General features: G+C 48.4%; 1 protein-coding gene across 1 annotated transcript in view; it reads left to right on the top strand.

Moving 5' to 3' along the window:
• The window catches only part of itga11b (integrin, alpha 11b), a gene marked incomplete at its 5' end in the record, with an annotated part of 27,357 nt that extends 369 nt beyond the window's left edge, over nucleotides 1-26,988 (top strand). The window contains 29 exons of the mRNA XM_079223882.1: nucleotides 1,383-1,494; nucleotides 5,781-5,890; nucleotides 6,204-6,295; nucleotides 7,315-7,429; nucleotides 7,514-7,641; nucleotides 7,890-8,038; nucleotides 8,114-8,258; nucleotides 10,115-10,280; nucleotides 10,705-10,775; nucleotides 15,290-15,434; nucleotides 15,893-16,041; nucleotides 16,387-16,530; nucleotides 16,643-16,846; nucleotides 16,923-17,053; nucleotides 17,336-17,544; nucleotides 19,741-19,880; nucleotides 19,970-20,080; nucleotides 20,279-20,364; nucleotides 20,467-20,665; nucleotides 21,257-21,355; nucleotides 22,684-22,760; nucleotides 23,174-23,257; nucleotides 23,365-23,503; nucleotides 23,935-24,048; nucleotides 24,202-24,285; nucleotides 24,537-24,647; nucleotides 25,006-25,101; nucleotides 25,496-25,609; nucleotides 25,872-26,988. Coding sequence (XP_079080008.1) covers nucleotides 1,383-1,494; nucleotides 5,781-5,890; nucleotides 6,204-6,295; nucleotides 7,315-7,429; nucleotides 7,514-7,641; nucleotides 7,890-8,038; nucleotides 8,114-8,258; nucleotides 10,115-10,280; nucleotides 10,705-10,775; nucleotides 15,290-15,434; nucleotides 15,893-16,041; nucleotides 16,387-16,530; nucleotides 16,643-16,846; nucleotides 16,923-17,053; nucleotides 17,336-17,544; nucleotides 19,741-19,880; nucleotides 19,970-20,080; nucleotides 20,279-20,364; nucleotides 20,467-20,665; nucleotides 21,257-21,355; nucleotides 22,684-22,760; nucleotides 23,174-23,257; nucleotides 23,365-23,503; nucleotides 23,935-24,048; nucleotides 24,202-24,285; nucleotides 24,537-24,647; nucleotides 25,006-25,101; nucleotides 25,496-25,609; nucleotides 25,872-25,961 — 3,614 coding nt within the window. The 3' untranslated portion in view covers nucleotides 25,962-26,988. The remainder of the gene's footprint in view (nucleotides 1-1,382; nucleotides 1,495-5,780; nucleotides 5,891-6,203; nucleotides 6,296-7,314; nucleotides 7,430-7,513; nucleotides 7,642-7,889; nucleotides 8,039-8,113; nucleotides 8,259-10,114; nucleotides 10,281-10,704; nucleotides 10,776-15,289; nucleotides 15,435-15,892; nucleotides 16,042-16,386; nucleotides 16,531-16,642; nucleotides 16,847-16,922; nucleotides 17,054-17,335; nucleotides 17,545-19,740; nucleotides 19,881-19,969; nucleotides 20,081-20,278; nucleotides 20,365-20,466; nucleotides 20,666-21,256; nucleotides 21,356-22,683; nucleotides 22,761-23,173; nucleotides 23,258-23,364; nucleotides 23,504-23,934; nucleotides 24,049-24,201; nucleotides 24,286-24,536; nucleotides 24,648-25,005; nucleotides 25,102-25,495; nucleotides 25,610-25,871) is intronic.

Here is a 26,988-nt window from a genome sequence, read left to right as displayed (position 1 = left end):
TGGAGAGAGAGAGGGAGAGAGAGAGATGGAGATGGAGGGAGAGAGAGAGAGAGAAAAAGAGAGAGAGAGAGGTAGAGAGAGAGAGAGGTAGAGAGACAGGTGTTTGGAGGTGATGAGCGTTTCTCTTCTAAAAAGTCATTTCCTCTTGAACTCGTACGTAGAATCTTTCTGCTGGAAGATGTTTCCTGTCTGGATTGAAGTTCTGACAGGAACCATAAATCTCTGAGGAGCGAAAATCTTTCATCTTGAACACGAAGAGGCATTAAAAGAAAAACTTCCAAAACAGAAATGGTTCATCTCCTGAGGAGCATGAATGAGTGAAGTGAGATCTCAGGATGTTTTAAACCCAGCGGCTCCAGTCTGGTGACGGCTTCATTACAGAACCGCTTCGTGGTCGAGGAGCGTTGGAGATGAACAGATGCCACTGATTCTGTCCTCTGGGGACCATGAACTCACTTCCTGTTTCCTTCTGGTTTTATGGTGTTTCTATCCATTGAAGCTGCAGCTTTTTGAAATGCAACACATAACCCAACATTTCCATCTGCAGCTTTAATCAATTAAACATTGTTTTTATTTCTGGGTTATTCTTTCTTGAATTCAGCACCAACGGTGCAGCAAAGGATTGTGGGTATTGCGGTCTTAAGGGCGATCCGCCAAGCTGACGAAACAATCTGATCTCATGTTTATAATTATTAATTATCACGATTAAAGTTATTTATTGTTATAGAGAAGCACCTGATGGTGATAAACATCATCAACAATAAGCATTAAATATGTAAAAGTAGTTCAGGAGATAAATATACCATGAGAAGTACAAGTACCTTTAATTTACCAGAGAAGAAACCTTCTGGAGCGAGAGCCGGCGGTCAGAGAGCGACTTCCTGTTCATCTTTCTATGAAGCAACTTTGATCCCACTTTGCCCCCAAATGTAATTTGTGGAGCGTTTGGATGTTGGACGTCCCTGGAGGTCAGTGATGGGGCTGCTGCTGCTGCTGCTGCTGCTGTTGTTGTTGTTGTTGTTGTGGCTTTTAGGCGGATCGTTTAATCACATCCTCATGCTGCTGCTGGGTGATGCCTCACAGGAAGCAGCAGACACCTCCTGCCTCGTCCGTCCCAGAAGACACTCCTCCACCTCCATTTATGCCCCTTGATGCCCCAGACAGGTGGGGTTAGTCACCAAGGAGTTAGTGACCAAGGGGTTAGTCATCAAGGGGTTAGTGACCAAGGGGTTAATCATCAAAGGGCTAGTGACCAAGGGGGTTTGAATCCTACGAAGTTGTCTTTTTAAATGGAGTGAAAAACAGAGTGCTCTCTCTTATGAACGTCTCTCTCGTTGTACTGGGTTTACTGGTTTTACTGAGCAGCTTCTTCTGTGTTTCAGATCTTCAGCTTTGCTTCAACTTCGACACCAAGAACTTCAAGATCTTCTCCGGTTCAAAAGAAAACCAGTTTGGATACACAGTCCAGCAGCATGAGGTGGGAGGACGCCAGTGGTGAGGATCCCAGTACACCCAGTACACCCAGTACACCCAGTACACCAGCCTGTACTGTAATCTATAGAAACCAATCTGTACTGGTCTGTCTACATCTATAAAAAACAGTCTGTACTGGTTTCAGGTTTCATCTGGTCTCAAAGTGTCATCAGGTCCATCTGGTCTCAAAGTGTCTTCAGGTCCATCTGGTCTTAAAGTGTCTTCAGGTCCATCTGGTCTTAAAGTGTCTTCAGGTCCATCTGGTCTTAAAGAGTCTTCAGGTCCATCTGGTCTCAAAGAGTCTTCAGGCCCATCTGGTCTTAAAGAGTCTTCAGGTCCATCTGGTCTTAAAGTGTCTTCAGGTCCATCTGGTCTCAAAGTGTCTTCAGGTCCATCTGGTCTTAAAGTGTCTTCAGGTCCATCTGGTCTCAAAGTGTCTTCAGATCCATCTGGTCTTAAAGTGTCTTCAGGTCCATCTGGTCTTAAAGTGTCTTCAGGTCCATCTGGTCTCAAAGAGTCTTCAGGTCCATCTGGTCTTAAAGAGTCTTCAGGCCCATCTGGTCTCAAAGAGTCTTCAGGTCCATCTGGTCTCAAAGTGTCTTCAGGTCCATCTGGTCTTAAAGAGTCTTCAGGTCCATCTGGTCTCAAAGTGTCTTCAGGTCCATCTGGTCTCAAAGTGTCTTCAGGTCCATCTGGTCTCAAAGAGTCTTCAGACCCATCTGGTCTTAAAGAGTCTTCAGGTCCATCTGGTCTCAAAGTGTCTTCAGGTCCATCTGGTCTCAAAGTGTCTTCAGGTCCATCTGGTCTTAAAGAGTCTTCAGGTCCATCTGGTCTCAAAGTGTCTTCAGGTCCATCTGGTCTTAAAGAGTCTTCAGGTCCATCTGGTCTTAAATAGTCTTCAGGTCCATCTGGTCTTAAAGAGTCTTCAGGTCCATCTGGTCTCAAAGTGTCTCCAGGTCCATCCGGCCTTAAAGAGTCTTCAGGTCCATCTGGTCTTAAATAGTCTTCAGGTCCATCTGGTCTTAAAGAGTCTTCAGGTCCATCTGGTCTTAAAGAGTCTTCAGGTCCATCTGGTCTCAAAGTGTCTCCAGGTCCATCTGGTCTTAAAGAGTCTTCAGGTCCATCTGGTCTTAAATAGTCTTCAGGTCCATCTGGTCTTAAAGTGTCTTCAGGTCCATCTGGTTTTAAAGAGTCTTCAGGTCCATCTGGTCTTAAAGAGTCTTCAGGTCCATCTGGTCTCAAAGTGTCTCCAGGTCCATCTGGTCTTAAAGAGTCTTCAGGTCCATCTGGTCTTAAATAGTCTTCAGGTCCATCTGGTCTTAAAGTGTCTTCAGGTCCATCTGGTTTTAAAGAGTCTTCAGGTCCATCTGGTCTTAAAGAGTCTTCAGGTCCATCTGGTCTCAAAGTGTCTCCAGGTCCATCTGGTCTTAAAGAGTCTTCAGGTCCATCTGGTCTTAAATAGTCTTCAGGTCCATCTGGTCTTAAAGTGTCTTCAGGTCCATCTGGTTTTAAAGAGTCTTCAGGTCCATCTGGTCTCAAAGTGTCTTCAGGTCCATCTGGTCTTAAAGTGTCTTCAGGTCCATCTGGTCTTAAATAGTCTTCAGGTCCATCTGGTCTTAAAGAGTCTTCAGGTCCATCTGGTCTCAAAGTGTCTCCAGGTCCATCCGGCCTTAAAGAGTCTTCAGGTCCATCTGGTCTTAAATAGTCTTCAGGTCCATCTGGTCTTAAAGAGTCTTCAGGTCCATCTGGTCTTAAAGAGTCTTCAGGTCCATCTGGTCTCAAAGTGTCTCCAGGTCCATCTGGTCTTAAAGAGTCTTCAGGTCCATCTGGTCTTAAATAGTCTTCAGGTCCATCTGGTCTTAAAGTGTCTTCAGGTCCATCTGGTTTTAAAGAGTCTTCAGGTCCATCTGGTCTCAAAGTGTCTTCAGGTCCATCTGGTCTTAAAGTGTCTTCAGGTCCATCTGGTCTTAAAGAGTCTTCAGGTCCATCTGGTCTTAAAGTGTCTTCAGGTCCATCTGGTCTCAAAGAGTCTTCAGGTCCATCTGGTCTTAAAGTGTCTTCAGGTCCATCTGGTCTTAAAGAGTCTTCAGGTCCATCTGGTCTTAAAGTGTCTTCAGGTCCATCTGGTCTCAAAGAGTCTTCAGGTCCATCTAGTCTTAAATTGTCTTCAGGTCCATCTGGTCTTAAAGTGTCTTCAGGTCCATCTGGTCTTAAAGAGTCTTCAGGTCCATCTGGTCTTAAAGTGTCTTCAGGTCCATCTGGTCTCAAAGAGTCTTCAGGTCCATCTGGTCTTAAAGTGTCTTCAGGTCCATCTGGTCTTAAAGAGTCTTCAGGTCCATCTGGTCTTAAAGTGTCTTCAGGTCCATCTGGTCTCAAAGAGTCTTCAGGTCCATCTAGTCTTAAATTGTCTTCAGGTCCATCTGGTCTTAAAGTGTCTTCAGGTCCATCTGGTCTTAAAGAGTCTTCAGGTCCATCTGGTCTCAAAGTGTCTTCAGGTCCATCTGGTCTCAAAGTGTCTTCAGGTCCATCTGGTCTCAAAGTGTCTTCAGGTCCATCTGGTCTTAAAGAGTCTTCAGGTCCATCTGGTCTTAAAGTGTCTTCAGGTCCATCTGGTGTTAAAGAGTCTTCAGGTCCATCTGGTCTTAAAGAGTCTTCAGGTCCATCTGGTCTTAAAGAGTCTTCAGGTCCATCTGGTCTTAAAGTGTCTTCAGGTCCATCTGGTCTTAAAGAGTCTTCAGGTCCATCTGGTCTCAAAGTGTTGGGACGACATGTTTCCCACTGAGAAGTGAAGAGAGTCTATGGAGCAGCGGGATGTGATTAATGACCCTCTGAATCAGACCTCAGATCAGATCCCTTAATCCTCATCTTGGCCTCACATGTGGACTCTTTGTTCTTGGCTCTGGACTCGTCTCATCCTTCAAGTCTCAGACCTGCTGATCCTCAAGGAAAACATTTCACCCTTCAGCTGCTTCTCAGAAAGAAACCGTGTTGGATCAACCTCATCACACACACACACACACACACACACACACACACACACACACACACACACACACACACACACACACACACACACACACACACACACACACACACACACCCTGCAGGTGGTTTGGAGCAGCATCTCGTGTCTGGAGAACCAGACGAACACCTGAGAAGTTCATCGTGAGGAAAACAAGCGCCCCCAGCGCGCCGTGGGGTCGATGCCGAGGCGGCGGGGCAACAGCAGACCGGCACAGCGAGGCGCATTCCTTCCTCTTGTTTACCGGCACTTCAGAGGCTCAGAGGATTGCGTCATCCCGCCAGCTCTCAAATGGTTCCAGAAAATAAAAACAAGAGCAAGTCAGGAATGTTGCTCAATCTCACCTGCAGACGCACGACACCTGATACCGGGTTCTGTTCCAGCCCCTGATCCCTGGGTTAGACTGGAGTAGAGTCAGACTGGATTAGACTGGATTAGACTTGATTACATTTAGACTGAATTATATCTAGACTGTATTAGACTGGATTGTATTAGAGTTAGACTGGATTAGACTGGAAGAACTTTACCCGGTTTAGAGTTATGCTGTGGTCTACTTGACCCCGACTCTGTCTGTCCTGCGGTCTGAAAGTGACCCCCACTATCCTGTTCTGAGGTCTACAGAGGACCCCTACCTATCCTGAGGTCTACACAGGACCCCTACCTATCCTGTTCTGAGGTCTACACAGGACCCCTACCTATACTGGTCTACAGTCTAACTAGACCCAGCCGTCATCAGCAGCGGCGGGCCGTGGATTTTCTAACTGGGCCTGCAGTGGATCAGCTCTTCTAGGGAAAACATATTATAATACATTTACTGAAGTGTATTTGTGAAAAACAATTACATTATAAAGTAGGTATAATTTTTTACATTTTTTTTATTTAATTATAAAATAGCTATAACTTTGTGATTCTGTTTAGGCCAGCAGAGAAGGCTCAGCTGGCCCTGACGGCCTCCACTGCTGTACAGTGGTAGTCCTTGTCTGCGGTCTACACGGGACCCCGATCTGTCCTTGTCTGCGGTCCATCTAGACCCCAAATCTAGCTTCCTGCGGTCTGTCCGGACCCCGCTATTACGTTTCAGGATCTGTTCGGACCCCGCTATTACGTTTCAGGATCTGTTCGGACCCCGCTATAGAACTATTAGCTTCTGGCACTATTAGCTTCTGTGGTCGATAGAGACCCATATCCTGGTACTGTGTGTGTAACTGTGTGCGTAAAGCTGTGTGTGTGTGTGTGTGTGTGTGTGTGTGTGTGTGTGTGTGTGTGTGTGTGTGTGTGTGTCCAGGCTGCTGGTTGGAGCTCCCTTTGAATCCACGGGGAAGCAGCAGACTGGTGATGTGTTCAGGTGCCCTCTGGACACCAGAAACTCTGCAAACTGTACCAAACTGAACCTGGGTGAGTCACTAGTCACTCGCTCATCAAAAAGGTTTACTGCAGTAAAAGTACTTCAGTTTTTACTGCAGTAAAAGTACTTCAGTTTTTACTGCAGTAAAAGTACTTCAGTTTTTACTGCAGTAAAAGTACTTCAGTTTTTACTGCAAAAAGTACAGTAATAGTACTGTTTTAACATTTCTTTAAGTTATTATCTTGTGCTTAAACGTTTTGGACATTTTAAAGGTGTCTAATAACTGATAGTTTAATAAATAATAATTAATAATAACTGATAGTGTAATAATTCATAATAACTAATGTTGAGTGATGTTTTCAGGGAAACTCTCTCTGGACAACATATCTGAGAGGAAGGACCGGATGAGGCTCGGCATGACGCTGACCTCTAACCCCCGAGACGCCAGCTTCGTGGTGAGTCACATGACCACAAGGCAAGAGAGCACTTCCTATCCGCCTGACTTCCTGTCTGTCCGCTTGACTTCCTGTCCGTCTGCCTACTTCCTGTCCGTTCGCCTGACTTCCTGTCCGCCTGACTTCCTCTCCGTCCGCCTACTTCCTGTCCGTCCGCTTGACTTCCTGTCCGTCCACCTACATCCTGTCCGTCCGCCTGACTTCCTGTCCGTCCGCCTACTTCCTGTCCATCCGCCTGACTTCCTGTCCGTCCGCCTGACTTCCTGTCCATCCGCCTGACTTCCTGTCCGTCAGCTTGACTTCTTGTCCGTCAGCTTGACTTCCTGTCCGTCCACCTACATACTGTCCGTCCGCCTGACTTCCTGGCCGTCCACCTGACTTCCTGTCCGTCCACCTACTTCCTGTCCGTCCACCTGACTTCCTGTCCGTCCGCTTGACTTCCTGTCCATCCGCCTGACTTCGTGTCCGTCAGCTTGACTTCCTGTCCGTCTGCCTGACTTCCTGTCCGTTAGCTTGACTTCCTGTCCGTCAACTTGACTTCCTGTCCGTCCGCATGACTTCCTGTTCGTCCGCTTGACTTCCTGTCCGTCCGCTTGACTTCCTGTCCGTCCTCCTGACTTCCTGTCTGTCCTCCTGACTTCCTGTCCGTCAGCTTGACTTCCTGTTTGTCTGCCTGACTTCCTGTCCGTCAGCTTGACTTCCTGTCCGTCAGCTTGACTTCCTGTCCGTCCGCCTGACTTCCTCTCCGTCCGCCTTCTTCCTGTTCGTCCGCTTGACTTCCTGTCCGTCCGCTTGACTTCCTGTCCGTCCTCCTGACTTCCTGTCTGTCTTCCTGACTTCCTGTCTGTCCGCTTGACTTCCTGTCTGTCCGCTTGACTTCCTGTCTGTCCGCTTAAATTCCTGTCCGTCCGCTTGACTTCCTGTCCGTCCGCTTGACTTCCTGTCTGTCCGCTTGACTTCCTGTCTGTCCGCTTGACTTCCTGTCCGTCCGCTTGACCCCAGTGTCTCCCTGTTCTCAGACCTGCGGGCCTCTCTGGTCCCACGAGTGTGGAAGCTCCCTCTACAGCACCGGAGTCTGTTCGAGGGTCAGCCGGAGCTTCAGGCTGGGCCACATCATGGCCCCCGCCCTGCAGAGTAATCACAGCCACGCATCCATCATGTGTTTATCTGTTCATGTGTTCATGTGTTCATCCCTCCATCTTGTTCATTGTCTCCTAGGGTGTGAGACATTGATGGACATCGTGATCGTTGTGGACGGTTCTAACTCCATCTACCCGTGGTATGAGGTGCAGGACTTCCTCATCACCATCCTGCAGAAGTTCTACATCGGCCCGGGTCAGACACAGGTTGGTTCTATATTGCAAAAGTACAAATGTGTCAAATTATGTCCCAGCATGCACCTGAGAAATGACAGTCCTCACTGACAAGCCCTTGACCAAAGATTTGAACCATCACCTGCTGCAGTTGCGCGGCCACCACTAGCAGGTTGGTCTTACTGGAAGCTGACCAGCAGGCCGACTGAGAGAAAGCTCTTTGAGACCCGGAGCTGCAGGGCTTCGGGTCTGGACTGAGCTGTGCTGTGTTCTGGCTGCAGGTGGGTGTGGTCCAGTACGGCTCCTCGGTGGTCCACGAGTTCGGTCTGGGCGAGTACCAGACGGTGGAGGAGGTGGTGGAGGCCGCCAGGGGCATCGAACAGCGGGGCGGCGAGGAGACGAGGACGGCGCTGGGCATCAACGTGGCTCGGTACGACTCCGGATGAGGAACGCCACGTGGGTCAACCGCCAGGTCCACTCACTGTCACTGTTCTCCGCCGTGCAGGTCGGAGGCGTTCAGGCGCGGCGGGCGACCCGGCGCTCAGAAGGTGATGATCGTGATCACGGACGGAGAATCTCACGATAGTCCACAGCTGGTGCAGGCCGTCGCCGACAGCGAGAGAGACAACGTCACCATGTACGCCATCGCGGTGAGTCGGCCCTTCAAGCCCCAACATGTCCTGCTGACTTCTTGTCTGACTTCCTGTCTGACTTCCTGTCTGACTCCCTGTCTGACTGACTCACTGCCTGACTGACTTCCTGTCTGATTTCCTGTCTGACTCCCTGTCTGCCTGACTGACTTCCTGTCTGACTTCCTGTCTGACTTCCTGTCTGACTCCTTATCTGACTCCTTGTCTGACTTCCTGTCTGACTCCCTGTATGACTTCCTGTATGACTTCCTGTCTGACTTCCTGTCTGACTTCCTGTCTGACTTCCTGTCCGACTTCCTGTCTGACTTCCTGTCTGACTCCCTGTCTGACTTCCTGTCTGACTCCTTGTCTGACTTCCTGTCTGACTCCCTGTTTGACTTCCTTTCTGACTTCCTGTCTGACTGACTTCCTGTCTGACTTCCTGTCTGACTTCCTGTCTGACTCCCTGTATGACTTCCTGTCTGACTCCTTGTCTGACTTCCTGTCTGACTTCCTGTCTGACTTCCTGTCTGACTTCCTGTCTGACTCCCTGTCTGACTGACTCCGTGTCTGACTGACTTCCTGTCTGACTTCCTGTCTGACTTCCTGTCTGATTCCTTGTCTGACTTCCTGTCTGACTTCCTGTCTGACTCCCTGTCTGACTTCCTATCTGACTGACCTCCTATCTGACTTCCTGTCTGACTCCTTGTCTGACTCTCTGTCTGACTTCCTGTCTGACTCCTTGTCTGACTTCCTGTCTGACTTCCTGTCTGACTTCCTGTCTGATTTCCTGACTGACTCCCTGTCTGACTGACTCCCTGCCTGACTGACTTCCTGTCTGACTTCCTGTCTGACTTCCTGTCTGACTCCCTGTCTGACTCCCTGTCTGACTTCCTGTCTTACTCCCCGTCTGACTTCCTGTATGACTCCCTGTCTGACTCCTTGTCTGACTTCCTGTATGACTCCCTGTCTGACTCCTTGTCTGACTTCCTGTCTGACTCCCTGTCTGACTTCCTGTCTGACTTCCTGTCTGACTGACTCCGTGTCTGACTGACTTCCTGTCTGACTTCCTGTCTGACTTCCTGTCTGACTCCTTGTCTGACTTCCTGTCTGACTTCCTGTCTGACTCCCTGTCTGACTTCCTATCTGACTGACCTCCTATCTGACTTCCTGTCTGACTCCTTGTCTGACTCCCTGTCTGACTTCCTGTCTGACTCCTTGTCTGACTTCCTGTCTGACTTCCTGTCTGACTTCCTGTCTGATTTCCTGACTGACTCCCTGTCTGACTGACTCCCTGCCTGACTGACTTCCTGTCTGACTTCCTGTCTGACTCCTTGTCTGACTTCCTGTCTGACTTCCTGTCTGACTTCCTGTCTGACTTCCTGTCTGACTCCCTGTCTGACTCCTTGTCTGACTTCCTGTCTGACTCCCCGTCTGACTTCCTGTATGACTCTCTGTCTGACTCCTTGTCTGACTTCCTGTATGACTTCCTGTCTGACTCCCTGTCTGACTTCCTGTCTGACTCCTTGTCTGACTTCCTGTCTGACTCCCCGTCTGACTTCCTGTCTGACTCCTTGTCTGACTTCCTGTCTGACTCCCTGTCTGACTTCCTGTCTGACTCCTTGTCTGACTTCCTGTCTATCTTCCTGTCTGACTCCTTGTCTGACTTCCTGTCTGACTCCCTGTCTGACTCCTTGTCTGACTTCCTGTCTGACTCCCTGTCTAACTTCCTGTCAGACTTCCTGTCTGACTTCCTGTCTGACCTTCTGTCTGACTTCCTGATTCAGCGTTCATTTCCTGAGAACTTGGACTTCCTGCTTCACATGTTTGCATCAAAGCCCCTTTAGGAACTCTGCCCTTTGTCTTGTCTTGTCCAGGTTCTGGGTTATTACAACCGCAGAGGAATCAACCCCGAAGCCTTTATGAAGGAAATCAAGTTCATCGCCAGCGACCCGGATGAGAAGCACTTCTTCAACGTGTCGGACGAGTCGGCGCTGAAGGACATCGTGGACGCGCTGGGAGAGAGGATTTTCTCTCTGGAAGGTCAGCAGACCGTCAGCATGTTAAATACTTTGTTGATTGGTTGAAGGTCTGAAGCGTTTTCTCTCCGGGTCGTGGGGTTTGGCTTTAGGTCCCACAACTGTACTGTTTTGGTTGAGTCTTTAGCGCTCTCGTCTACCTGCTCAGCATCAGACACAGTCAACACACTAGCTGGTGAACAGTCTCACGCCGGTTCAAGAAATAGTCTCCAAATACAATCTATTGATTTCATTTATGGAGACAACAACAATTTCGGAGTGAAGTTCCATTAAAAAAGGAACAAACCAACAGTTAGGTTTAGACAACACCAACAGTTAGGTTTAGTTAACGAATACGAGAAGCTTGAAGAGCTTCATGAACATTAATTTAATAAACATTATAAACATGTGACAGTAACAGGAAGATGTCGTCTGTTTCCTTTCTGCAGGAACCAGCAGTCAGGGCCGAGGGTTCGGTCTGCAGATGGCTCAGGCGGGTTTCTCCTCTCATCTGGTCAAGGTGAGTCGCTCACCTTCACCTCCACCTCCACCTTCACCTCCATCTCCACCTTCACCTTCACCTTCACCTTCACCTTCACCTCCACCTCCACCTTCACCTCCATCTCCACCTTCACCTTCACCTTCACCTTCACCTCCACCTTCACCTTCACCTCCACCTTCACCTTCACCTCCATCTCCACCTTCACCTTCACCTTCACCTTCACCTCCACCTCCACCTTTACCTTCACCTTCATCACCTCCACCTTCACCTTCACCTCCATCTCTACCTTCACCTTCACCTCCATCTCCACCTTCACCTTCACCTCCACCTTCACCTCCACCTTCACCTCTACCTTCACCTTCACTTACACCTCCATCTCCACCTTCACCTCCACCTTCACCTTCACCTCCATCTCTACCTTCACCTTCACCTCCACCTCCATCTCCACCTTCACCTTCACCTCCACCTTCACCTTCACCTTCACCTCCATCTCTACCTTCACCTTCACCTCCACCTTCACCTCCATCTCCACCTTCACCTTCACCTTCACCTTCACCTTCACCTCCACCTTCACCTTCACCTTCACCTCTACCTTCACCTTCACTTCCACCTCCATCTCCACCTTCACCTTCACCTCTACCTTCACCTCCACCTCCACCTCCACCTTCACCTTCACCTTCACCTCCACCTTCACCTTCACCTCCATCTCCACCTTCACCTTCACCTCCACCTTCACCTTCACCTCTACCTTCACTTCCACCTCCATCTCCACCTTCACCTTCACCTCCACCTTCACCTTCACCTCCATCTCTACCTTCACCTTCACCTCCACCTCCATCTCCACCTTCACCTTCACCTCCACATTCACCTTCACCTCCATCTCTACCTTCACCTTCACCTCCACCTTCACCTCCATCTCCACCTTCACCTTCACCTTCACCTCCACCTTCACCTTCACCTCTACCGTCACCTTCACTTCCACCTCCATCTCCACCTTCACCTCCACCTTCACCTCCACCTCCATCTCCACCTTCACCTTCACCTCCACCTTCACCTCCATCTCTACCTTCACCTCCACCTCCATCTCCACCTTCACCTTCACCTCCACCTTCACCTTCACCTCCATCTCTACCTTCACCTTCACCTCCATCTCTACCTTCACCTTCACCTCCATCTCCACCTTCACCTTCACCTTCACCTTCACCTCCACCTCCACCTTCACCTTCACCTTCACCTCCATCTATACCTCCACCTCCACCTCTACCTTCACCTCCACCTCCATCTCTACCTTCACCTTCACCTCCACCTTCACCTCCATCTCTACCTTCACCTCCATCTCCACCTTCACCTCCACCTCCACCTCCATCTCTACCTTCACCTTCACCTCCACCTTCACCTCCATCTTCACCTCCACCTCCATTTCGGTCTGCAGATGGCTCAGGCGGGTTTCTCCTCTCATCTGGTCAAGGTGAGTCGCTCACCTTCACCTCCACCTCCACCTTCACCTCCATCTCCACCTTCACCTTCACCTTCACCTTCACCTCCACCTCCACCTTCACCTCCATCTCCACCTTCACCTTCACCTTCACCTTCACCTCCACCTTCACCTTCACCTCCACCTTCACCTTCACCTCCATCTCCACCTTCACCTTCACCTTCACCTTCACCTCCACCTCCACCTTTACCTTCACCTTCATCACCTCCACCTTCACCTTCACCTCCATCTCTACCTTCACCTTCACCTCCATCTCCACCTTCACCTTCACCTCCACCTTCACCTCCACCTTCACCTCTACCTTCACCTTCACTTACACCTCCATCTCCACCTTCACCTCCACCTTCACCTTCACCTCCATCTCTACCTTCACCTTCACCTCCACCTCCATCTCCACCTTCACCTTCACCTCCACCTTCACCTTCACCTTCACCTCCATCTCTACCTTCACCTTCACCTCCACCTTCACCTCCATCTCCACCTTCACCTTCACCTTCACCTTCACCTCCACCTTCACCTTCACCTTCACCTCTACCTTCACCTTCACTTCCACCTCCATCTCCACCTTCACCTTCACCTCTACCTTCACCTCCACCTCCACCTCCACCTTCACCTTCACCTTCACCTCCACCTTCACCTTCACCTCCATCTCCACCTTCACCTTCACCTCCACCTTCACCTTCACCTCTACCTTCACTTCCACCTCCATCTCCACCTTCACCTTCACCTCCACCTTCACCTTCACCTCCATCTCTACCTTCACCTTCACCTCCACCTCCATCTCCACCTTCACCTTCACCTCCACATTCACCTTCACCTCCATCTCTACCTTCACCTTCACCTCCACCTTCACCTCCATCTCCACCTTCACCTTCACCTTCACCTCCACCTTCACCTCTACCGTCACCTTCACTTCCACCTCCATCTCCACCTTCACCTCCACCTTCACCTCCACCTCCATCTCCACCTTCACCTTCACCTCCACCTTCACCTCCATCTCTACCTTCACCTCCACCTCCATCTCCACCTTCACCTTCACCTCCACCTTCACCTTCACCTCCATCTCTACCTTCACCTTCACCTCCATCTCTACCTTCACCTTCACCTCCATCTCCACCTTCACCTTCACCTTCACCTTCACCTCCACCTCCACCTTCACCTTCACCTTCACCTCCATCTATACCTCCACCTCCACCTCTACCTTCACCTCCACCTCCATCTCTACCTTCACCTTCACCTCCACCTTCACCTCCATCTCTACCTTCACCTCCATCTCCACCTTCACCTCCACCTCCACCTCCATCTCTACCTTCACCTTCACCTCCACCTTCACCTCCATCTTCACCTCCACCTCCATCTCTACCTTCACCTTCACCTCCATCTCTACCTTCACCTCCACCTCCATCTCTACCTTCACCTCCACCTTCACCTTCACCTCCACCTCCATCTCCACCTTCACCTCCATCTCTACCTTCACCTCCACCTCCACCTTCACCTCCATCTTCACCTCCACCTCCATCTCCATCTCCACCTTCACCTCCACCTCCATCTCTACCTTCACCTTTACCTCCACCTTCACCTCCATCTCCACCTCCACCTCCATCTCCACCTTCACCTCCATCTCCACCTCCATCTCTACCTTCACCTCCACCTCCATCTCTACCTTCACCTTCACCTCCACCTCCACCTCCATCTCTACCTTCACCTCCACCTCCATCTCTACCTTCACCTCCACCTCCACCTCCATCTTCATCTTCACCTCCACCTTCCTGGTCGTCTGTGAGTTCAGGGTTCAGACTCCTGGAAGAGACTCTCGTGTGTTGATGTCAGTGAAGTGAAGCTGTGATGAAGAGTCCAACACTATTGTTATTATATATATATTATTCATATTTTGGGTAGATTTTGGGTAGTTTGTTAGTTAGTGTTAGTTTCATTTCCAGAGACGTTTCATTCTGGATGAAGAATCCTGATAATTTCCCAGAAATCTTTGCTGGAAAACCTCCTGATCGTCACTTTAATTTGTAGGAATTCGTGACTCTGCAGCTTCAAGTTTCTACTTGAAGTTCTGATCAGATTTTCCTTCAGTTCTCTCCAGAAAAACAAATCATGATCCAATCAATCAGCAGTTGTGTATTTTATTGATTCTCATTATCGGAAACAGAAGATCAAACTTTCTCAATATCGGAGGGATGGTTTCCTCCCGACTGAAGTCTGAAGCCGCAGAACGAGAAGCTTCCAGAATATTTCTGTTGTTTCTCGTCCAGGGAAAAAAAACTCAACTGGATTCCAACGTCAGGGAGAGAAACGGTGCCGTGGAAACTTTCTGTGAAACGCAGACAGATGGTTTTCCTTTCACACACACACACACACACACACACACACACACGCACTCACGTACGCACACATACACACACACACTCACGCACACACACACCACACACACACGCACACACACACGCACACACACACAGACCCACACACACACACACACACACACACACCATTCCATACACAGACAAATATGCAAAGAGTTTTCTGGTCTTTTGGGATTAAAAGGTAAAAATGTGAAATCAGGTAACAGACAAACTGATGAAGAAAACAGAGCCGAGTCATCGCAGAGGGAGTCGTCCTCTCTCTCTCTTCCTGTATCCTTCTCTCCTCTCTTCCTGTATCCTTCTCTCCTCCGCTCTCTCTCCTCTCTTCCTGTATCCTTCTCTCCTCCGCTCTCTCTCCTCTCTTCCTGTATCCTTCTCTCCTCCGCTCTCTCTCCTCTCTTCCTGTATCCTTCTCTCCTCCGCTCTCTCTCCTCTCTCTCTTCCTCTCTCTCCTCTCTCTTTCTCTATCCTCTCTCTCTTCCTCCCTCTCTCCTGTCTCTCTCTCTCTCCTCCTCACAATAATTATTAATGTATTTTGTATATATGCTAATATTTGTATTCTGTTTGATTTATTGTATTCTTCTCTTGTATCTTTGGCACAATGCTTTCCTATTGAGTCAGCTCGTAGTTGGTCTGATGTAATATCCCGTGTCCTCCACCAGGACGGCGTTCTGCTCGGGGCGGTCGGCGCCTACGACTGGAACGGAGCCGTGCTCAAAGAGACCAAACACGGGAAAGTGGTTCCGCCCAAGTCCTCGTATCAGGACGAGTTTCCAGACGAGCTGAAGAACCACGCAGCGTATCTGGGTGAGGACTGACAGTAGCAGATGAACATGGAGACAGGAATATGTCCCCAGCTTTCAATTAAACATCCGGCTGGCGCCCCCTAGAGTTTGCAACAATAATTACACAAAAAAAAGTATTGGACAAAACAAACAATGCACTTTTTGAGCTTTAGTTCGAGCTTTGCCGTTAGCAGGAAGGAACTCCACCTCTGCTCTAAATTCAAAAGCAATGCACCAACACATTTAGCTACTCCTATTATTAGCTATTTCTATTATTAGCTATTTCTGCTAATTCTCTGCAGCATAAGTGGGAACTTTGGCCTGATGGTGGCGCCACAGGGAAGGCCAGGGGGCGTCACCAGAATAAGTTGTGTTCCTCTTTTAAAGACCATGAATATTCTAGTCTCCACCGTCAGTCTGTTAACTGGTTCTAACACGGAACTCCTGTTGGTCTGGTTCTGTTTGTCATTCTGGGTCTAGGGTACTCGGTGGGTTCACTCATTTCGTCTCGCGGCTCTCAGCTCTACGTGGCCGGAGCTCCGAGGTTCAACCACACCGGGAAGGTCATCGTCTTCAGCCTGAAGAACTCCGGGAACCTGACCATCCTGCAGGCGCTGCTGGGGGAGCAGGTCGCCCGCCTGAAGCATGCAGACGCCCAGTGGCACGGCGGGTCAGGAAATAGTCCCGAAGTGCTATCTATAGGTTTTGAGTGCACGGACAAAAATAATAATGCCAATGAACGTCAATTCGCAGCTGCATTTTTGGTGGACACTCAAATTAAATTCAGAGCAAGTGATGTACTTCATAATATCCTAAAAGATGACTACTACTGGGACATGAAACCAATAGATTTCGGGACTATTTTCTGCCGTGAGACTGTATACAGATGTTCTACCATAGTTTGTATCAACAACTGGTGTACCAACCACTGACCTGTTGAAATAAAAAATGCTTTTGGTTTTGTTCTGTTCCAGATCGGCTCATACTTCGGCAGTGAGTTGTTATCGATGGACATAGACGACGACGGACAAACGGACGTCCTAGTGGTGGCGGCGCCCATGTTCTACAGCCAGGGCTGGGAGAGAGGGAAGGTCTACGTCTACTCGGTTACTCCACAGGTAAATACACACAGGTATACCAGTGCTACTGCTGCAGGACCCAACACGGTTATTTAGCTGCTCAGGTCTTCAACACCTGACGAACAAACTAAACTGAAGCGTCTCCCTCCAGACATCGTTCGTCCTGCAGGTGGCGCTGGAGGTTTCTGACTGCTCCCAGAACTCCCGGCTGGGTTCGGCGTTGGCTCAGATACCCGACATGAACGGGGACGGGTTCAGGGAGCTGGTGATGGGGGCGCCGCTGGAGGACGACCACCAGGGGGCGGTCTACGTCTTTTATGGCCAGGACAAAACCATCCAGCACCAGTACAGACAGGTAACAGATCCTGGACCAGTTCAGCCAGTGGAAGCGATCAGGGCACGAGTAATCCCGCCGGTGATTCTCTCTCCAGCGTCTGTCTGCAGCCGGGTTCTCTGCAGGTCTGCAGTATTTCGGTCAAAGTCTTCACGGGGTTCTGGATGTCAATGGAGACGGGCTCGTCGACCTGGCTGTGGGAGCACTGGGAGCTGCTGTCATCATCTGGTCAGACCACCACACACACAAACTGGTTGTGTTATCCTTGATATAGATGCACAGTCTATGATGGCTCTACCGACCACCATTGGGTTCATTGGGATTGTGGTCCAGAGTGAAATATCTACTTGTACTGTTGGGTTGAATGATATGAAATGTAATACAGATGTTCAAGGTCCCTGGAATAATAACTCAACCCTTAAGCCGGTAGTTTAAAGGTGACAGACTCCCCACAATGGAAGTAGTACAAGTTGACGACCACAACGCTGACAGCGAACTTCCTCCCTGCAGGTCTCGTGGCGTGGTGCGGATTCAGGCCGAGCTGGTCTTTGAACCCGAGAAGGTCAACGTCTTCAAAAAAGACTGTCGTCGAGGTGGGAAGGAGGTCACCTGCATGTCCGTGAACGTCTGTCTGAGTCTGGAGGCCAGGACCAAGACCAGGCCCAAGACCAGGACCAAGACCAGGACCAAGACCAGGACCAAGGCCAGGACAGATGTTGGTGGGTGGGACGCACCAGAGTCCCCTCTCTTAATGTGTCAATAAGGCCCAACAGATCATTGCTCAACTACGTTAATCTGGTCATTGTTTGTGCCACACAGAAGCCAAATATTTCCCATCATTTATAGAATTTTTTTAACAACAACAACATGTTACGCGTCTTACGGGTCACGGAGAAGTCGTCTGTCGTGTTCAAATGAAAAGAGGCCACATGGTTGGTGTTGGGCCTCGGCTCATGGCCATTTTGGAAATTATAAAGTACGTCAATCGCTCTACTGTTGCTTAGTAACGTGGATGCATTTGATTTGTGTGTCCACCAACGATGAGGCTCACGTTGACTCCATTGGCATCATTTTCATTCTGAGCGACACAAAAAAATAACCAGACGATGTATACGAGACAATTAGATAGATAGATAGATAGGTAGGTAGGAGGGTAGGTAGGTAGGTAGGTAGGTAGGTAGGTAGGTAGATGGGTAGGTAGGTAGGTAGGTAGGTAGGTAGGTGGGTAGGTAGGTAAGTAGGTAGATGGGTAGGTAGGTAGATGGGTAGGTAGGTAGGTAGGTAGGTAGGTAGGTAGATGGGTAGGTAGGTAGATGGGTAGGTAGGTAGGTAGGTAGGTAGGTAGATGGGTAGGTAGGTAGATAGGTAGGTAGGTAGATGGGTAGGTAGGTAGATGGGTTGGTAGGTAGGTAGATGGGTAGGTAGGTAGATGGGTAGGTAGGTAGATGGGTAGGTAGGTAGGTAGGTAGGTAGATGGGTAGGTAGGTAGATGGGTAGGTAGGTAGGTAGGTAGGTAGATGGGTAGGTAGGTAGATGGGTAGGTAGGTAGATGGGTAGGTAGGTGGGTGGGTGGGTAGGTAGGTAGGTAGGTAGATGGGTAGGTAGGTAGATGGGTAGGTAGGTAGGTAGGTAGATGGGTAGGTAGGTAGATGGGTAGGTAGGTGGGTGGGTGGGTGGATACTTTTTTCATCCCCAAGGGGAAATTTGTAAAATGGTGGCAATTCTTAACTATTTTACAAACTGCCAGGATACTGGGCTGGAAGGGGGCTGGAGGCTGGAGGCCTCTTGGCCGGTCATGACCAGCCCCAACAGAACGTCCCAGTAGCAGCTTGTGGTTGGAGCCCACAGCTTCCTGGATGCGTGGAGCTAAACGCTGAAGAAGAAGTAGTTGAATTGTACATTGTACAATTGTATATTATGAAACGGCCAGATGTTTTGCTGCATGTGGAAAGTCTTGTCTCTCTTCCTCGCCGCACAGATTCCCCACAGTGCTTTGTGTTGTCGTGTCTCTGTGTAATCGGATGCAGATGTGCGGGCCGTCTGCATGGAAACCTCGCCGTAACACGCTAACGCCAGCCAGTTAAACCGTGTCACTCCATACCTTCATACCTTCCTCTCTCCCTTCTCTCTCCCCATCTTCCCCGATCATCTGGACCAGATTAGACGCACACGCCTTAGACGGAGATGCACACGCGCCACATCCAACGCACACGCTTCAGACAGCAGACAGGAGCGGTTGATGAAATCTTAACCTCGGTTTTAAGAGTCACTCCGGTTCATTTATTTCAGTAAAGACGTGGCGTTTGCCGACAGGAGCCGAGCAGGACAGAAGCAGTTTACTTGCTTCATGAATTAAGACTTCAGCTGAGATGAGCACTGCAGATATGCAAAGCAACGTCATCCAACCGCTAGTAAAGAGCAGGAAATAGAGAGGCAACGTCCTCCAACCGCTAGTAAAGAGCAGGAAATAGAGAGGCAAAGTCCTCCGAGGTAAAATACGTACAAGAGTCCACGGTGAGAGAAAAATAACTTCTTCATCTCATTTGAATTGTGCCATGAAGTACACTTACGATATTTGTCAATCTCGTCTCGTTCAATGTACGCCACCAACACCAATATGGCCGTTAGCTAGGTAGAACATATCATGTTATCAGACGGCGACCTCCAGGTCTTCCCAGTGAAGCCAATGCATAACGCTGCGTTCACACCAAAAGCGTTGCGAATTATTAGCGCAAGTAGATTACATGCAAAGTCAATGCACAGACGAATGGTTGCGAAAAAGCGAATTTTCCACCGGGCGGCGGGAATGACGCCAATAATGCTGCAGCTTTTCCGTGGCTTATCTCGGTGAAAACAGTTTATGGTACGGTGTTTATGGCATAAGTGTCTTAAAGCTCCCCCTCCCCCACACCCAGCTGTTTGGTTCAATCTGGTGCTGGACGAGAGGCGTTTTCCTCCTCGAGCGGTTCTGGACGAACCGGACCGCCAGCAGCCCAGGAGCGTGTTCCTGCAGGTCGGCGGTCGGAGCTGCCGACGCCTCGGCTTCTCCATCCAGGTCAGACCGCCGCCTCGCCGCCCGCAGCCAGAGAGTGAAATCCCAACACCCTGAGGGTCACACCAACCTTCCTCCGTTTCCCTCAACAGGAGACGACTGATTACGGGCGTCCCGTTGCGGTTCTCCTGGAGGCGGGGATGAGCAGTGCAGACGAGGGGCCGGTGCTGGACCCCGACTGGCCGAGTGTGCTGAGGACCGAGGTGAGACTTCTATACAACCAGAGGAGTCGCCCCTGGTGGTCAGGAGAGAGAATGCAGCTTTAACACATGAAGCAGCGGCTTGAGTTTGAAGCGTAGAGTCACTGACTAAACGAGTTGTGAGTGAGAACGTGTTGCACATCGAAGTGATTCTGGTTCTTCAACAAAGAGAAATGAAATGATCCTTCTTTCTTTCCGTAGCTTCCCTTCTGGAACGGCTGTGAGCAGGAAGACTCCTGCGTTCCCGACCTCGTCCTCTCCAGTCACACTGACCTCATGGGTGTTCAGTGAGTGACGCCTGGCCTTCATGAACACACACAAACACACATGTATTATTATCATTCATCACAGAACACCATGGTGATTCCTGTCCTGTGTTTCATCTGAAGGCAGTTCTGCAGCTCGCGGGCCGCCTGGTCGCTCTGCAGCCACCGGGGGGCGCCGGTGGGCTCGGAGCGCGTGGTGGAGGCCGGTCGCAGGAGGATGGTGGTGTTTGCTCGACTGGAGAATCAGGGAGAGAACGCTTATGGAGCCGCCATCCACATCTCCACCTCCGCCAACCTCCTCTTCTCCAGCCTCATCGTCAAGGTGTCGTGCTCTTTCACAACATCATCAGACATTTCTGTAAGATGAAGGTTGTTCCTCTTCAAACATGAACTACCGATCCAACCTTCATTCATTTCATCAAAGGTTTTCCATTCGTTGTTGTTATGTTTTTTCCTTTTGTTCTCAGAGGGAAGAATCTCAGGTAACTAGAAAAGAAAGATGAGTTATTTCCAACACTTGTTGACTCAGCAACTGTCCTCAACTTATCCTCATACAACGGTTCCTATGATGTGTAGCGGCTAGTTAATCCTCATTTTTTACAGTGACAACCATAGACTTCTATACAACCAGAGGAGTCACCCCCCCGGTGGTCAATAGAGAGAATGCAGCTTTAACACATGAAGCATAGACTTCTATACAACCAGAGGAGTCGCCCCCTGGTGGTCAGGAGAGAGAATGCAGCTTTAACACATGAAGCATAGACTTCTATACAACCAGAGGAGTCGCCCCCTGGTGGTCAGGAGAGAGAATGCAACTAAGATCCGCCGATAGACAGACAGTAACGTATATACAGACCAAACTAATTCACATGAAAGCAACATAAACGTGTAATGCTCCTCCCATTCTCCACAGGACCAATCAGACGTTCAGGTTGAGTGCTTCTCTGAGGACAGACCGGCCAATCAAAGGAGCTGTAACATCAGCGCTCCATTCATGAAGTCCTTGTCTCAGGTCGGAGTCTTCTTCTATAAACTTACTCCTCTAATAATATTTATATATCGATAATCTAACCAATAAAACAGCTTTATGTTTATTTCAATGTAAATGTGTTAATGTTGTAGAATGAATATGGCTGATTAAATATGTATGTTCACAGCTTTACAAACTGGATGGTCTGATGCATCATCCAGTGCTTTTGTCGGTTGATCCTTTAAAAGAGAATCAAATTCAGAATGTTTCAGCGTCTGCTGCACAGATCTTCTTTTGGATCCTTCTCTTATGTTTTATGAGTCCATGTCTTCATGAAGTGAGCTGAGCGTCCCAGTTAGACATGTGTTCTTCATACAGTTATCCAGTCAGAGTAATGATAGGCATTAAACACAGGAGCGTTGAGGGAAATCTTTCATGAGCCTAATGACCGTGCCGTAAACACGATGGAGGTCCCGCCCCTTCCCCGTCGAGGCCCCCGAGGGCCCGCTGTACAGATGCCTCAATAAAGTCCAGTTGATGGTCCAGACTGGGTGCAGATTGTTCTCTTAACGAGGCTGAGGCTTCAGAGAGGTTTAGGGTTAGAACCGTCCTGATGTGAAAGAGGGACACAGATGTCTTTATCTGAACATCTTTCCATATTTCTTTCTGTCCCTTTAAAGTATTAAAATGTACAATAGTTATTCAGAGTAAACACACTCTTTTGTTATGCAATCAGCTCATTAAATGGCTTTTATTGGTTGTTATAAATGTTTAAACGCCTAATAAACACTGAGAACTGAAACAAGACCACTTATGTTGAGGAGCTTATCACGTTAGGGCAAAAATAATTCTGTTTGTTCTGTAACTTTACATCAGTTTAAATACATTTTGGTTCCCGTGATTGATGACGACAAAGATGTCAAATCTAGCTTAATTTCCAATGTCTCTTCACAAAACAATTCAGATTATTTTCTACCAAAAATTAAGGCTAATTTTTCAACACGTGATAATTTCTGCTTGTTGCAAGAATGAGGTCTTTTAAAAATAAACTTCTGTCTTCACAGGAAACTCAGTTAGGTTTAGATAAACTAAACTAATAGTTAGGTTTAAACAACTAAACTATTAGTTAGGTTTAAACAACTAAACTACTAGTTAGGTTTAAACATCTAAACTACTAGTTAGGTTTAAACATCTAAACTACTAGTTAGGTTTAGATAAACTAAACTACTAGTTTGGGTTAAAATAACCACGGGAAGTTAAATGACTAAATCAAATCGACCTGCCTTCTAGTTTCACACGAGGAGCGATGGCCAGAGGACAGATCTTTGTCTCCTGATGACGGACCTTTATTGTAACGTCTTCCTGTCCAGGTTTCCTTCCGTGTGGAGTTTGAGTTCAGCCGTTCCGTCTTCTTGGATCACGTCCGGGTCTCCATGGCGACCGTTAGGTGAGACAGAAGACGGTGGTTTCATCTCCTTTTAATTATTGTGATGTGTTTTATTGTTCACTCAGGTTTCATAAAAGGATGTTTTTAATTAAAATACGCTCAAGAAAGGAGTCGTCATGTTTTATTATGAGATTATATTCAACTAACAAGTTGTGAGTAGCAAACAAAACAAGAACAGGTTTTTATATAAAGGCAGAAATATGTGTTTCACTTCTCACAACTTCTAAACATATTATCTTATTTAAATAAAGTTCAACACTGTGGAGAGACACATCTATTCTCACGGCTACAATGTGGGGACTCAACTCCCATCTGGGGACAAAACAACCGGTCCCCACAAAGTGGAGTTAATGTGTGTGTGTGTGTGTGTGTGTGTGTGTGTGTGTGTGTGTGTGTGTGCGTGTGTGTGTCAGTGAGGGAGAGGAGGGTTACCCAGACAACAACATCAATGACATCTTCCTCCCTCTGAAGTACCAAGCTGACCTCATCTTCACCAGGTGAGCGACGTCATTTTATTGATCCTCAGAAATGTAAAATTATGTAAAATTGCTCTTTAAAGATTGAACTTTTGTTAAGTCATGGATCAACTCTCTTCCTCCGGCAGAGACCCAAACCCTCCTCGTTTTGAAATCAGATCTGCAGACAGCTCTTCCTCCTCCTCCTCCTCTTCCTCCTCATCTTCCTCCTCTTCCTCCAGAGACCATCCGGACAGCAGCTCTCCCGCCTTCAACCTCACGTATTATGTGAGTTTATCCAAAATATAACAATGCACATAACATATTTGACAATGTGACCCTGGTGGTCAGGAGAGAGAATGCAGCTTTAACATGTGAAGCATAGACTTCTATACAACCAGAGGAGTCGCTCCCTGGTGGTCAGGAGAGAGAATGCAGCTTTAACATGTGAAGCATAGACTTCTATACAACCAGAGGAATCGCCCCCTGGTGGTCAGGAGAGAGAATGCAGCTTTAACACATGAAGTATTGGCTTCCCTTTAAAGAACCGGAGGTCGTCAATATGTTGTTAATACCATCCAACACTTAAGAGTTGTGGAAAGAAATTTAGGGAAATGTGGGAAACAATAATTGTATAAATAATCAGAATAAATGTGTGACGTCACTTTAAGGTTCTTTTGCAAACATAGTTGTTTATTCATGTTTTGTTCTGCGTACAGATCCAGAACCTGGGCATCTTCCCGGTGCAGGACGTCCTGTTCAGGGCTGACCTCTGGGCGGTGACCCGGCGGGGGAACCAGCTGGTCAGCATCACGCACTTCAGCATCGAGCCGGTACCGGAGGAACCGTTCACACACCTTCAAACGCAGCAAACAAACAAACAAACAAACACCTTTTAAAAGTGCAGGACACACAGGGTGAGGTTCACGTAACCATTTATCAATCAATAATACAGCGAGGTCTTCGCCTCCTCTTCCTCTCTGCAGGTCGCTGGCTCTCACTGCACGCTGCCTCAGCCCAGAACAACCAATCAGGTGACAGCGGAGGACCTATCTCACCTGTCTCAGCTGGTAAGACGTGTCATCCAGTGTATCTCCTGAGCTCCTGAGACAGAGACACAGCTGACTCTTCTTCTTCTTCTTCTTCTTCTTCTTCTTCTTCTTCTTCTTCTCCTTCTTCTTCTCCTTCTCCTTCTTCTTCTTCTTCTTCTCCTTCTTCTTCTTCTTCTTCTTCTCCTTCTTCTTCTTCTCCTTCTTCTCCTTCTTCTTCTTCTTCTTCTTCTTCTTCTTCTTCTTCTTCTCCTCCGCTCCTGTCGGAGTAGAACCTCAGTAACAGTGTTAGCGTGGCGGTCCAGTGCCGACTGAACCTGCCGGCCTCCGGAGAGATGAAGGTGACGCTAGGAGGACGACTGCTGCTCCCGGCGCTGCTCGCTGTGAGTCTTTCTCTGAGGAATCTGCATGTGACCACCAGGGGGCGACTCCTCTGGTTGTATAGAAGTCTATACTTCATGTGTTAAAGCTGCATTCTCTCTCCTGACCACCAGGGGGCGACTCCTCTGGTTGTATAGAAGTCTATGCTGCATGTGTTAAAGCTGCATTCTCCTCTGGTTGTATATAAGAATATGCTTCATGTGTTAAAGCTGCATTCTCCTCTGGTTGTATAGAAGTCTATGCTTCATGTGTTAAAGCTGCATTCTCCTGTGGTTGTATAGAAGTCACAGAATGAATAAGGTTTAAATGTAGAGCAAAGTTCACCGAGTGGAACCCTGAGAACCTGACTTCCTGTCTCAGGTGAGCTTCCGGTCCTTGGAGTTACTGACGGCTGCTTCCATCCAGCTGGACGCCTCCAGCCCCATGTTCCTCCAGGAGGAGCGGCCAGTCAGACAGGTGATCAATCAATCAATCAATCAATCACCACACTAATCAATGATGTAAACGAAGGAAGACGCCAGTTTCCGTTGTTAAAAGTTAAATTCACGAGTGTTGATGGTCGACTGGAGCCATACACGTCATAAATACATAAAACGGTGAGGTCGTCCAGCGCCTCATCCTAAGTATGACATCATCCTGCCTATGACATCATCCTACGTATGATGTCATAGGAACCGTTGAGGAGACGCTGGCTCTTTGTGTCTTTTGTGTCTCTGAGGAGAGATGTTGTGTCTTTTTGACAATGATGAGTTATTGACTATAATAACCAGCCTCGTGTCCTCCAGACTCATAACTCATAACTCATAACTCATAACTCACGAAGTAATGTGAGGTGTTTCTCTGAGTTCAGATGCTTCTGGAGCTCAGGAAGGACGAGGACTTCGTCGTCCCCGTCTGGATCATACTGGGCAGCTCACTGGGAGGACTGGTGCTGCTGGCCTTACTGGTGCTGGTCCTGTGGAAGGTGGGCCACACACACACACACACACGCACATGCACGCACGCACGCACACGCACGCGCACACAAAACACACACGCACGCGCACACAAAACACACACGCACGCGCACACGCGCGCACACTCACACACTCACGCGCGCACAATAAATACATGACTAAAACATAAACAATAAATACATGAACGCAACATGAACAATAAATACATGAACGCAACATAAACAACATGTATAAATGATAATCGGTTTGCTTCGTGTGTTTTCGGCACAGCTCGGCTTCTTCAACCGTCGTAGGAGGCGGGAGGAAGAGGAGGAAGAGGAGGAGCCGGTAGCCAATGGGAAGGCAGCAGAGGAGCTGTGAGCTGGGAGGCGACGGTGCTGCGTTCAGGCGCTCCTCCACAGCGCGGAACAACGAGCTCCGTTACCGGCCTGGTTTAGGAGAGAGAGATAGAGAGAGAGAGAGAGAGAGAGAGAGAGAGAGAGAGAGAGAGCGAAAGAGAGATAGAGAGAGAGATAGAGAGAGAGAGAGAGATAGAGAGATAGAGAGAGAGAGAGAGAGATCTGTGATCTGACGTTTAACTTCCTGCTGCGGAAGTTTACCATAATGAGTCCACGAGGAGCACCTGAACGCATCACGAGCCTCCAGGTGGAAGTTCGTGATGCTGTCACTCAAGGAACCTGATGCCACAAACAGCCAATCAGACGGTCCGCTGATCAGAGGACAGAGGACCAGCCAATCAGAGGACAGAGGACCATGTCTCCGCCTCCTGAAGACAAACTTCACTTCTGCTGTTTTCATGGTTTTGGTTAAAAACTCTTTGGTTGGTAAAAAGGTAAAAGCTTCACTTCATGTGAGTTTATTCATATTTTAAACATTTAAAATACTTTTACATTTAAAATAGTTAAAGAGCAGTTTGAACTGTTGGAGACTCCTATCTCCTAACTCCTACCTCCTAACTCCTTACTGTCTCACAAAGGAAGGCGGGGCTTCCCAGTGAGTCAGTGGAACCAAGAGGAACCCGTGTGTCACATGACCCGGGGATGTCACCACTGAGGACAGGAAACAATACATCATTATTATTATTATTAAATATGTGTTGCTCATAAAAAGACGACACTACCTAGATGGCTGATCTTATGTGTCGTCTTTATAATAATGGAAACAGTCAAATGCATTTTAATAACACATTGTTTATTATTTCAGAATTCATATCTGATGCACTTTGTTGTATAAAGTCAAAGTTGAACATTTATTTTGTTGTAAATATGTGAATGAAGATCGAGATGTTAGTGTTGTTGTTGTTGTTGTTGTGTTGTTGTTGTGTTGTTGTTGTGTTGTTGTTGTTGTTGTGTTGTTGTTGTTGTTGTGTTGCTACTGGAATAAACAG

This window comes from Taurulus bubalis, assembly GCF_910589615.1.
Source record: "Taurulus bubalis genome assembly, chromosome: 9".
Classification (NCBI taxonomy): Eukaryota; Metazoa; Chordata; class Actinopteri; order Perciformes; family Cottidae; genus Taurulus; species Taurulus bubalis.
This window is presented reverse-complemented; position numbering and strand designations above follow the sequence as displayed.